Below are 12,099 nucleotides of genomic sequence, written 5' to 3'. Positions count from 1 at the left end.
CTTGAAAGTTTTGGGGCATGACAGAGGCAGCTGTGCCACATCACTAGTGAGCGAATGTTCTTCCCTCTCTTAAGGGAAGAACAGTCATTTGGGCAGAGGTGAGAACTGAGCTCCACAGAATGGGTGCATCCCAGGCACTATGGCATGTGCAGCCCCACAGACTCTAAACAGGGCATTCCAGTGACCAGCAAAGTCTGATCTCTTAGTGGTGAGGAATGACACCAGCATGCTGCCAAGCCCCACTTGGTCTGTTCCCTGTGGGCAGGGACCCTTCACTCCCACAACATCAAAAAAAGGATGGGCACTGCCGCAATGGTTCTTCCATTCCCCAAACCCAAACCTGGGTGTCCCTAGCAATACTTTTGAAATCCACATGAGTACCACTGCTGCATCTGAGTCTTTCAAAAAGAGAGCAGCACACAGTATCTCTTCAGACAGGTGCCAGATCTCCACCCCATTTTGCTCTGCCTCCTCAGTCTCCCAAAGCAAAGGTCTCGTCTCTCGCATTTGGGCCTCCCAAAAAAGGATTTCCCACGTTACCTGCTTCATGGATGCCAGGGTTGTCCGATATCTCCATTACATAGAGCTCCCGAAGCTCCACTGACTTGCCCACAGAGTAGAGGCGGGTTACGTTGGGGTACTCGTTAGCATATCGCCGTAGAAAGATCTCCATGTCTGGGAAGTGATGGTGGCGGAAGTCCACAGGCTGGACTGGCTGATGGAGAGAGGTTGGGTTTGGGGACTCTGCCTGCACATTAGCAGAGGTGATGGTAGAGACAGGAGCAGGTGTTGCTGTGAACTGTGTGAGATTAGGAGCTGGTGCCATTACAGTTGGTTGCAAGGAGAAATCCACTTTTGTTGCATCTCCCTCCTTCACCTCAACGTTCTCCATGGTCACTGGTGCGTAACTGTGAGAAAAGAGCTGGTTTCAGCAGAAGGCTCTGCAGAATAGAGGGCCAGAGGTCCCTGCAGCCTCTCCACCACTCTGGCCTCCTCCTCATGCTCATGCTTCTCCTCCCAGCCTGGGTTAGCTGGGATGCTAACACCCACACGGAATATCCGTCAGCAAACAAGCTGTCAGGATTCATCCCACTCCATGGGACCCAACTATGCTGATGTCCTTGCCGTGTCAGAGGCACAAGCTCCTGCTTACGGACTCTTCAGGGAGTAGCGCAGGGCTAGCATAGCAGCAAGTTATTGCATTTATACCCTGACAGGAGACAACACAATATCTTACTGGGGGGATACTACTTCCCTTTCTCCTTTTGCCAGGAAAGCAAGATGCAGGTTGGCACAAGCAATCTAATTAAGGTGACAAATGCTGTTCACCCAGCACCCCCATGCCACAGTGGCACACAGCACAGACCACATGGCTACAGCTTTAAGCCACTACAGGAGTCTCTTACTGCTGCAGCTTCCAGCCCTACCCCTTAAATACAGAACAAGATGCCTTGGGGGAAGAAATCAAGTAAAATAACGCAAGCAGTCATCAGTGTGGACCCAGGCTGTCACAGAGACATTACCCCATTACAACGGCAGTCACATTGTAGGTCCCGGGCACCAGCAGTCGGTGATAGTCGCCATATTTGCCTGCTGTGATGTTATGAGCAATACCAGCAACAACGATAGTCGCGTTCTCCAAGCCAGATCCGGTGACTACATCCCTGACAAAGCCTTTCACACCAATGTGGACCTGAGGAAAACAACGCAAGGGCCTGGCTGAAGTAATATCACAGGACCGTGTCCTTGCCCAGCACCCCCCACCACGTGCCAAAACACAGCAGAGCAGGACAGCTGCCAGGCCAAGGCAAACAAGGGCCCGTGATTCAGACGGTGCTTGGCCAGACTGCAAAGACAGGAACTTGAGCGTGCACTGGGAAGCCAGCGAGTTCTCAGAATTGATCCTCCCCAGCAGCTCTCTCATTTGTTGACATGGGCTCACAAGCTGGCTCACCTGTGCTACTGAGCGAGGGAGAGCACGGTAGAGACACTGCAGTGACCACATAACGGTATGAACACACAAGAGTTGCATGCCGCAGCGAGGAGAAAAACGCAACTGCTTCTCTTCCCAGCCTAAACTGCCACCCACTCAACATACATATGGGTATCTGCAGATAGCCTGGCAACAGCAATCTGCAAGCCAAGATTTCAGCAGTGTTGCTTGGTGCTTTTGAACCCTGCTGGAGAATAACTGCACTTAGGCCATAAAGGTACTCTGAATTTCTTAGCGAGCTCTGCACTTCTCAGGGCCTCTGTGCAACACTGCACCCTCCCAATGGGCCCTCTCAGAAGAGCTCTGCTATCCTGCAGGATGTGGGAACTGTGGCAGAACCAGAGGGATACACAGCAGCTTTGTAGACACCAACCTCTGCACAGCAACTGCAGCAGTTGCATTACCACATGCAGCAAACTCGGCCACAGGAGCAACTGAACACCGTGCTCTCAGCCCACCATGGACATGCAGGTTTCACAGCTGCTGCCCGTGTGCCCCGTTCCAGCCCACACTACCTTCTCAATGAAGGCGAGGAGAGAGTCCTGGTTGTTCTCCCACTCTTGTTGAAGCTGGGAGGTTGGCGGGTATTTGCAGCAGGACAGCTCCAAGGTGATCTCAAAGCAGTCGGCCCACACGTAGTTGTAATCCTGCATCCCACCTGAGAAAATTAGGCAGACGCACATCACAGGAGCAATGCACAGACATCCCTCCAAAGGATGCACGTTCTTCTCTCTTCCCTTCCACCCCCCATGGCACCTCAGCAAGATGCTGCCCTAGCTCCAGCGTGAACAGAGAGAAGAATTAAATCAGATCACTGGGATAACTGGCACTGGGAGAGACTGAGGTCTGTTTCTCCTGGTAACCAGCATACTGGGCCATTCAGATCAGCTGCAGACAGTTCCAAGGGGACAGTTCCTTCAGTCTTTCTGCTCTATCAGCTGAATTCAGTGGCACAGCCTTTGGCAATAAATACTGGTTCATTTCACTGTGAAGACGTTTGCCAGACACTACAAAACCTGGATGTAAGGGTGAGCACACCAGAGTTTGAACGCTACTGCTATGAAGTCCTTCACTGTGAAGGACTCCAGGCCTCCAAGCCACCTTCAGATCTCCTTTAGGTTCTCCTGCAAGAGAAGTTACTCTACCCAAAACAAGCTTCTGCCCCCTGCTACAAAAAAAGCAAAGCAGACTATCGATTTGGGAATTTGTGCCTCAAATCTACATGCTGGAATCGAATTCAAGGACCACATAGCTGTGCTCCCACAAAATCTTAGGCAAAGCTCAAAGACTATAGGACCAAGTGAGAGCCGCTTCTTGTTCTCTACTACTTCAGCCTGTTCTGTTCCGCCAACACCTTATCTGAGGGTCTGCATTCATTTTAGAGCAGCCCTAGCAGAGACTCTGAGAGAAGCCCTTGCTGATAGCATGCAGCGGACTGCTGCAAGACACCTTAGAAAGGCCTCTTCCTGATTTGGAAAAGCAGTGGCACCTCCCTCCCCTCTTAGGACTCTTGTGACCCTCCAACAGCCAGGCCCTGCAAGAGAACAGGATGCAGGCTTAACCACTCACTCTAGCTTGGAAATTCACTCTCCTCCCACAGCCAAGTCAACATCCTTCCACCCTACAGACTTCATTTCCTCTTTAACGTAGCAGTCTCAATGAATTCAGGTCACTGCAGCATCTGGGGACGGTCTGTTAGTTTCATGTTAAACCAGCCAAACTTCCCCGAGCACCAGAGAACGGAAGGTGCGCAGAGCTGTTTTCCAGTATTAAGCTTATCTGGTTATCCCTGCCCTTCAGATAAACCACGGGCACTGCAACAAATCAGAAAGGTCACCTTGTTCCAGCAAGTGCCCAGATCCCATTTGCTTAAGTTTACAATCACCCCTCACCAAGTGAACATGTTTCTCAAGCCGGTATGAATCATGCACCAGCAGGACTTGGGCACTCCCCCAGGTATCAACACTCACAATCTGGAGCGCAGACTTCAGCAAGCTGTTGAAAACTGCAAATATTCATCCCTCTAAACATTTGTGGAAGCTTTCAAGAGTAAAAAAACATGTTCCAAAACACCACAAGTCTGCAAAACAGGTTTCAGAGTCACCCTGACAAATCACACCATACGACCACAGCCAGATGTCAGGGCCACATGAGAGGACTTTTCCTACCGTCACTGCCACCAGATCATAGCCGTGTCCACAAAGAAAATGCATGTTATACCGAGCTTTAAGCATACTGACAATATCTTCTGGTTTATACAACCTTATACAGTTGTAATCCAGGCAGATGGGCATGCCAAGACGTTGGCCATCACTTCCCAGATGGCTACATCCCAACCTGCACAGCAGCCACTGGGCCGCTCAGCCCAGCAACCTCTGCACACTGACTGTATGACTTCTGTGTGCGTCACCTGGACAAAGGAGGCCCAGGCAACGGGTAGCCCTGGTATTTCTGCTGAAGAATAGCTCTCCAAGTCTCTTCCAGATCAGCTGAGGAAGCCAAGATAGCTCTCAGAAGCCCATCTGTCATGAAATGGCTACCTATTTGCCCTAGCTACCCCTCCCTGCAGAAGCCAGGTGCCACAACCAAACTTCACAATGAAGGGAACAAGATGACAGACTTGCAAGGGGTCATGCCACTAGCTTGCAGGATCCCAGCAGGCAAGTCTGTAAGAAATCCATACCTTGTACTCTCATGCTTTGTTTTGCCTGCTGAAGTGCTAAATTAGCGCTATGCTAATAAGCTTCATTTGCTTTGTCTGAACAGTCTCCTAATCATTCACAAGCTGCTTCACAAGAGAGAACCTCCAGGGCACTGGCTGATTAACCGACCATAATGGATCAATAGCCAGAGTGCAAATGCACAACCTGGCATTTGCAAAGGCTGTTTTAACGCACAGCCAGGAAAAGCTATCAGCAGCACTTTACCAAGTGAAGGAGCTTTCCAGTAAGTGTGGTGGTTGTCAGCATTCACTAGTCCAAAAAGGTCAGGGACCACCGCTCTGAAATAACCCCATTCCACTCAGGTAAAACAAAAATGGATTACAGCATAAACTAGGGTATAGAAGAACAGATCCCTGGAAAGATATGAAGGAGGGTATCAGATCCAAGATGTCCCAGTTCCTCTCAATTCTCTTGGGAGCCTGCCGCTAAGCGAACATCTAGCTTTTATCGTAACAAACCAAATGTCACTTTCCACCAGAAAGAGAACATTGCAGCCTGCACCTGGGCTTGAGAACGGGGATTAAAAGGGAAGAGAGGCTTCCCTGTTCAGCACAAGTGGCAAAAAAAGCGTTTGAGGCCTTTGCAGCTCTAGAACTCAGTCCAAGAGGTTAGAGGGACAAGGCCTGTGAAGCCAAAACATATTCAGCGTTATTTGGCTCCTGCTCCCAGACTTGGAAGAGTAGCCCATAGCAGGCTGCTCTCTCACCAGTAGACACCAGAGTGAAACAATTTGCCAGCCTAACCATCTGTTCATAGCAGGAAGCTCATGCATTTGAAAACATCCATACGTAAACCAGAGCCATTATGAAGCATATTTAGTGCTTCATCTGCCATTCAAGTAAATTTAGGACAGATGCTTACCCATAATAGAGCAGCAACAGACTAAATTAGGGCTTGCTACATCAATTTTGGTAAAATTCCCTCTTCAAGAAAGTAGTCCATTGCACACTGGAAAATTTGGATTGTATCTGTTGCACATATTCAGCCTTCACATGGCCCCACTGCAGAGCAGGACAGTTATTTTTACAGCATAGGGAATTACATATTTTCCCCAATTACCATATGCACAGCCTCTCTCGGCTATGCAGAAGAGATCTGGAGGTAAGCAGAGACACCTGCGCACGGCCTAGCATTAGCAGAGCAATACATTCAAGGAGCAGAGCAGAAAAAGCACACCCAGAGTCCAGAACTGTCAGATTGAAGTGCCTATATTCTGATTATCTGCCTAGGTGCTATTTGGGATAGTTTGCTGCATTCATTGCAGCCCTTTTATCAAAAAGGGTCTTTGAGCCCACCCGTTGCAAAGTTGCAGCCTCCCCCCCCCCCCCCCCCCCCCCCCCCCCCAGTGAAGCATCATGCCTATTTCACTGGTGAGGAAAGCAAAGCAAAATGAACAGCTTCCAGCCGCAGCAAGTCAATTCCTACCCGCTGGCAGTAGGTCACTGAAGTAGGTCACTTTCCATCTAGCTATGAGATCAGTCCCTATCCGAGATGTGGATATAGTATCCACATTCCAGTTACTCAGTGCATGAGCCTGGATTGGAGCCGACCCCTCACTTCTCCACGCAAGCTTGTTCTGGGGAGATCCAACCTTCTCCCTGGTCCCTGGCTCTGTCCTGCTCCTGGAGCATCAGGACTGCACTTCAGGCAAAGATCCCAGACCCCTCACAGCACAAGGGCTGCAGAGTTCATGCTGACCAGCATGCCTCTGCTCCGTGCCGAGCTCTGCACCAGATAGACACGCAGGAGAATGCAGCCCTCTAGAGCCAAGCCCAGAGATCCGGATACCATAAATACACTGCATGCCAGAAAAAGCCTTTCAGGCCAGCTTGGAAGGACTTTTGTTTTCAAACTGCACTATGCAGACGCCCCTCTAATTCCAAACCTCACTGGAGCAGACATCAGGAGATAAGAGACCTTCTGCAGCTAAGTCATAGTACAGAAACAGTCGTGTCTGCTCTGCAGAGAGCAGATGTTAAAAGCAAGCTGGGACGTGATTTAAGTAGATAGTACGAGTCACCTACTCTGTGGACAGAACTGATTGCTCACACTGGTCTCCCATGCTACGAGACGCTAGTAGCAGCACCAAACAGGCAGCAGAACGTTTCAGTCCATTAGCTTGCAGTCATTAAAACTCGGAGGAGGTAAGGCTTGAGCCTCCAACTCCAGCAGCTGCGTGATACAGCCTAGCAAACACACATAGAACCTCAAAGCAAACCATCCCTGCACCTTCACATCCCATCTGAGAAGCGCCTGCTAGTAGACAGCAGGAACATCTCAAATGCTTGGACATCAGAGATTTAAATTGGCAAGAAAAATACCTTTTAGGAAGGGACTGCAGACAAAGATAAGACCTTCCAAGGCTGCCCACAAAAATGCTCTCTTGAATGTTACGCTGAATTCAGTTCCTGATTTGGGATCTTTATGAAACAGAAGCAAGCACGTCCACCTCAGAGATAAGAGGTGAACAGTTTGCTTTTAAATCCCATGGACTCTTCAGGCTGCCTTTCCTGACCCACACTGCACTAACCATTAGCTGGACCATCATGCACCAGCCCAGGCCTCCAGCTATTTTCTTGATCTGAACCAGCCACTCAATAGTTAAAAACCCAGAAATTAAAAAGGAAGGAAAAGTAAGAGCATGTACTACAGAGATAGCCTCTACAATGTGTCCCAGTCATAGACATGACTATCTATAGCAGCTGGAAGGCAGAAGCCAAATTCAGCAGTGTGGCAGAAAGCCATATTTTTCTGTGCACGCCTGACCTTAAGAATTACTCCAATGGTTTGTACTTGCCACCTCAGTTTGACACATGCAAGAGTTGTTTGCAAACTCAAATGAAAAAGCTAATGGGATCTGGCAACAGCATAAACCCGAACTGGTAACTCCAGGACAACGAATCCCATAGCATTCGGCTTTCTAGTAGTTTGATTTCACATGATAAAACGTGGCAGGAAAATTCCCACCTGTTGAGACATTATGTTCTCATTTCTTTGTTTTTCCTGGCTTTAAGTCACTTGGAGCCCGCAGTCTTTCCTGGCACAGCCTGATCTGCAGACCGCAAACACACGCCCTTCACCTTTCACAGAACCTTGGGCTCTGGTTACGGTGAGAGCTCAGCCCACCTCCGGGAGCTCCTGCAAAGGTGCTGGTACTTCTTCATCCTCATTTTACGACACACTTAAATTCTGGAGTCAGTGACAAGGGGCTCCTGGCCTGAGTACAGGCAGGACTGCTCCCAGCAGTCCTTGGCACAGAGCTGAACAAATCAGATGACTCAATACAGCCGCTGTCGTGTTTTTGTCACTTTTGTCACACACTGCATACCATTGGCTCCCCTTTCCTTACTCTTCGTCCACCACTAAAAATAAATGTTAACACCAAAAACACCAAAGGGGCACAGTAACTTCACACGACGTCAAAATTGGCATTTCAAGTATCTGTTATTCACCTGCATTCTCTCCTCTGATCTCACGTCCCGTGGGTTACATTTTACCGTGAACTCTATACTCTGGGACCTGCTCCGAGGGCTGCCACCACCCATCACGTGTGCACAGTGCAGCTTAAGCAACAACTATATGTGAATTACTGCTTAGGGGAGAGACAGCAGAGGTGCTTAACGGCTCTGTCTGCCAAGCTTCAGCAGCGCTTCATTCTGAGAGCTGGTGTCAATACGCTGCTGTGGTCAAGAGTCGTATCTAGTGACAGCCTGCAAATTCTTTTTTCAGTGCTCTACAATCTCTGCCCGTGAATTCCCTAGAGCCAACAGCAGCGAGCCCGAGATTGTGGCTTGGCACATCTAAGAGGTTTGTTTCCACAGAGGCTGAGAGCCAGAGTCTCTATTGGACAGATTATAAGCCACAACAAGGGCAGTACAGAGATGTGAGCAGAACGGTCCTCGATTCACACCTTGTCATTTCCTGTGAGAGGAGACTAGGCAAAACCTCTGCTCTGCTAGTTTACAAGACAAAGGCAGCCTGAAAGGGGGTCAGTGCAATAGCCACCAGCAAGCCATCCAAGCGAAGGCTCGCACTGGCTAGGTGTTTCACAGCAGGGCAGGAGGATGAAGACGTTAGGCCATAGTCAAAATGCTGCTTGCTCCAGTGCCAGGAGAACACAGGCCAAAAGCTCTTAAACCAGTCTCCCTTCAGAGCACAGCTACCCCCAGTCCACTAAAAAGGGCAGAAAACATGAGAGCTACAGCTAACAAACCTACTGATTTAGATGATTGCCAATAGCAATTGTCACCAGCGCAAGGCAGCACAGATCATCCAGGATATCCTGTTCAGTCGTAAGCAGATTCACAAGATTACACAAACCTCCCTCATGCTGGGCTTCTCACAGAAGCAGAGTGAACCTTGAGCCAGTAAAAATCCAGCATCAGTGTGCTTAATAGGGTGGAGGGAAGCTGCTAGAGAAAAAGGTGAAACCACATCTTATCTGAACAGTGAAATCCTCAGGAATGATTCAGCCACCACTGAAACAAAGACTTCCTACTTGGGCACAGAGGTGACGTAGTGGATCACTCTCCTTCCTTCCCAAGGAATGTGGATTCAGGGTTAACATATGACTCAGCACTGAAGCCCATGTTCTGGAAAGACACCATCTTTTTAGGATTTGTTAAGCTGTAAGCTATTAAGCATAAACCATGCTCAATTTCACTGCCTGCTCAGCACTTCTGCCATTACCCTTCAGCCCTGCCACAAGGAAAAGCAAAGCGGTCCAGACACAGCAAAGCAATGCAACTTCCTTGGATCAATTATGCAAGATTTTTGTCTTGGCCTCATCACAGAAGTTACTATACTGTCTGGTGAGTCCACGGTTGTACAACATCTGCTGGGGGGACTTGGAAATGGTGTAACTTATTCTAATGAGATAGCCAAGACTTCTTTCTGATAGCCTACAGGATCCTTTCTGATGAGAGCATCTCATCACAAACTGCCATTTAAATCCCACTGTAGGCAAGACAGATGTACACAGAAGAGTCCTCTACTGCGGCTGAGCCACACTATCCATTTCCACAGAACAGTGGTGGTGGTACCAGGAGATAACTTGCTTATATTCAGGTCACCTCTGTAATGCAGCTTCCTACTGGAGAGGACGGAAGCTCTCCTAGAGGCCTCAGCAGACTAAATTCTGGATCCCTTCTAGATCCAGCTGCATAGGAACAGGCCCTGCTGGTTGTCACCCTCTGCAGAGGTCTAGTAGGAGACTAGTTCATAGAAATCTCCCTACCCTACTTCCAGTAAAATTAGCTAGGTTAGTTCAGACCAAGAATTTAAAGTGTTTTACATAGTTTTAGAGTAAGGTATTTTAACACTCTTTACAAAACTATAAGTTTGACAGTCTTAAAAAAAAAAAAAAAAAACAGCATAGAATACTGGCATTTCAGCTTAATACAATTTGGATTTCCAATACTTTAACAATAGTTCCTCTTTCCTGTGTCTTCCTTTACATTCACTAACTGCCTTGAAACCTATGACAATGCATTTGACTAATGAAACCTTATCCATGCAGGATAACTCTTAAGCATTTAACAGGGTCAGAAAGAATCCTCCAGTTTGCTGGGATATATTTGTTCCCTACAAATCCAAACATCTCCCAAACAGCGATTCATTAAACACTTTCTGGTGTGCCCATGATGCCACTTTCCTTCATTTCAAGCTGTTGGAACACATTCAAAGCTAAAAATATGAACTTCACCTACCATCTTTTTTCCACTGATTATCACCACTGTTTCAGATGTCATTGCTCAGTGGGAGCAAGCATTTCTACAAGATGCTCTATTACATGACGCAAGCTAACAGAACTAGAGTAATTCATCAATGTATCTTACCTTCTACATCGTACCACTGGGCACCATTTGTGATGCCATCTTGGAAAGTCTCTCCCTCCTCACCAGGGCAATTTGGGGTGCCAGTTCTCATTATGGGGTGATTTGACGCATAAGCTTTCGCCAAGTATCTGAACACTTCATCATCTGCTGATTTACTGTAGACTCCTGTGGGCTTGTGTGTGGGAGAGTCATCATAGGGATAGCTTGCAACCACTGAGCCACCATGAAGATTGCCAGAGAGTAGAAACCTGGGGTTGGGAAGGGGGAAAGAAAAGAGCCATATTGGAACAAGAGAACACTTTCAACAGGAAGCCAGCTACAGCCACCCAACCAGTTACTCCACTGCTTTCCTACCCAAAGCATTCTCAGCAACCTCCAAAGTATATTTGGGATCAATCAGGCAGAACACGGCCGCTCAGCAATGCTATTTTGTTCAACAGTACAGCTATTTTGAAAGAGGAAACGATCAGACATTTCTCCATCAGCACTGTGCAGGGAGAACTACTGTTGAGTTATAACTACACGAAGGTTACGTTAACAGATAGGCACTCATCCTACGCTGAGTAGGCTTCCGTTTGACAAAGAGATAGCAAACTCTTCTTTGAGACATATCCTCTCTTCTTAAAATCAGCCTCCAACACAGCAAAAAGGATTGTTAGAGGATTGGAAGAGCATCCAAGTGCGAGTATGTTGGGGAAGTTGGCAAATATTTTGCAATAAACCAACTCTCAGGACTGGTTTATTCACTTCCCAACTTGACATCAGGCATTACTGGACATGAAACAATTTTCTTGCTTCAGTTTAAGACAGAGCCCTTTAACTCTATTACAGAAAAACAGTGCCCTGTACATAAAGGGACGTACACAGCTCTTGGCCGAGCTTTGAGCAATGCTTCAGATGTACTGCAGGACTGACCTGCATAAAGAAAATCTGAATCAGTGAAAGCGCTGTTAAAATTCCAAGTCAGAACATTCAACAGCACAGCAGGCCCTCTATCACACTTTAATTTGATCACAGGCAGTCACAAGTTTTCCAATAAATCTTTAAAGACTAATGTCTCCTCCTCTTTTCACCAAATACAGTACTAGGGAAAATGAACTTAACTACTTCTCATTCAGTCAAATGTAATTTAGATTCTAAGCAGACGTAACGTGACCAATACCTTTGCCTTATCTGAAATACTGCACATGAGTTGCATTATACCCACTAGTGTTTCTGAGAGCAAACAACTCTGTTTACCCATTCATTTTTGTACTAGCGATTACATTAGCACAACAATTGTACCAGCGTTAACTGGTGCTGCCAGGCAGAGGGATGCATAAAGCATTGTATTCTTCCTGTTCTGGCCTAGCTTACAAAAAGAAATCCCACCTCAAACGTTTGCTAAAAAACAAGGCATCTTTGAAATAATGTTAAGAGCATGCATGATTTTCCCTACTGACTAATTTTGAGTTTGACCAAATCTGGGGGATTCCTACTGCAAATCGTTGCCTCAGAGCTGTTCTGAAGGATCCTTCAGAACAAGCAAATTACTGGTGCAGTTTAT

At 47.5% G+C, this 12,099-nt stretch overlaps 1 protein-coding gene across 1 annotated transcript in view; it reads right to left on the bottom strand.

The window, feature by feature from the left end:
* CPD (carboxypeptidase D) overlaps positions 1-12,099 on the bottom strand; it is a 28,242-nt gene that overhangs the window by 14,075 nt on the left and 2,068 nt on the right. Inside the window, exons 2-5 of the mRNA XM_068909697.1 lie at positions 10,554-10,801; positions 2,509-2,651; positions 1,524-1,693; positions 541-908 (exon numbers count right to left, since the gene is read on the bottom strand). Coding sequence (XP_068765798.1) covers positions 541-908; positions 1,524-1,693; positions 2,509-2,651; positions 10,554-10,801 — 929 coding nt within the window. The remainder of the gene's footprint in view (positions 1-540; positions 909-1,523; positions 1,694-2,508; positions 2,652-10,553; positions 10,802-12,099) is intronic.

Source organism: Struthio camelus, chromosome 16 (assembly GCF_040807025.1).
Source record: "Struthio camelus isolate bStrCam1 chromosome 16, bStrCam1.hap1, whole genome shotgun sequence".
NCBI lineage: Eukaryota > Metazoa > Chordata > Aves > Struthioniformes > Struthionidae > Struthio > Struthio camelus.
Note: the sequence above shows the minus strand (reverse complement) of the source record. Positions and strands in the feature narration are given on the sequence as shown.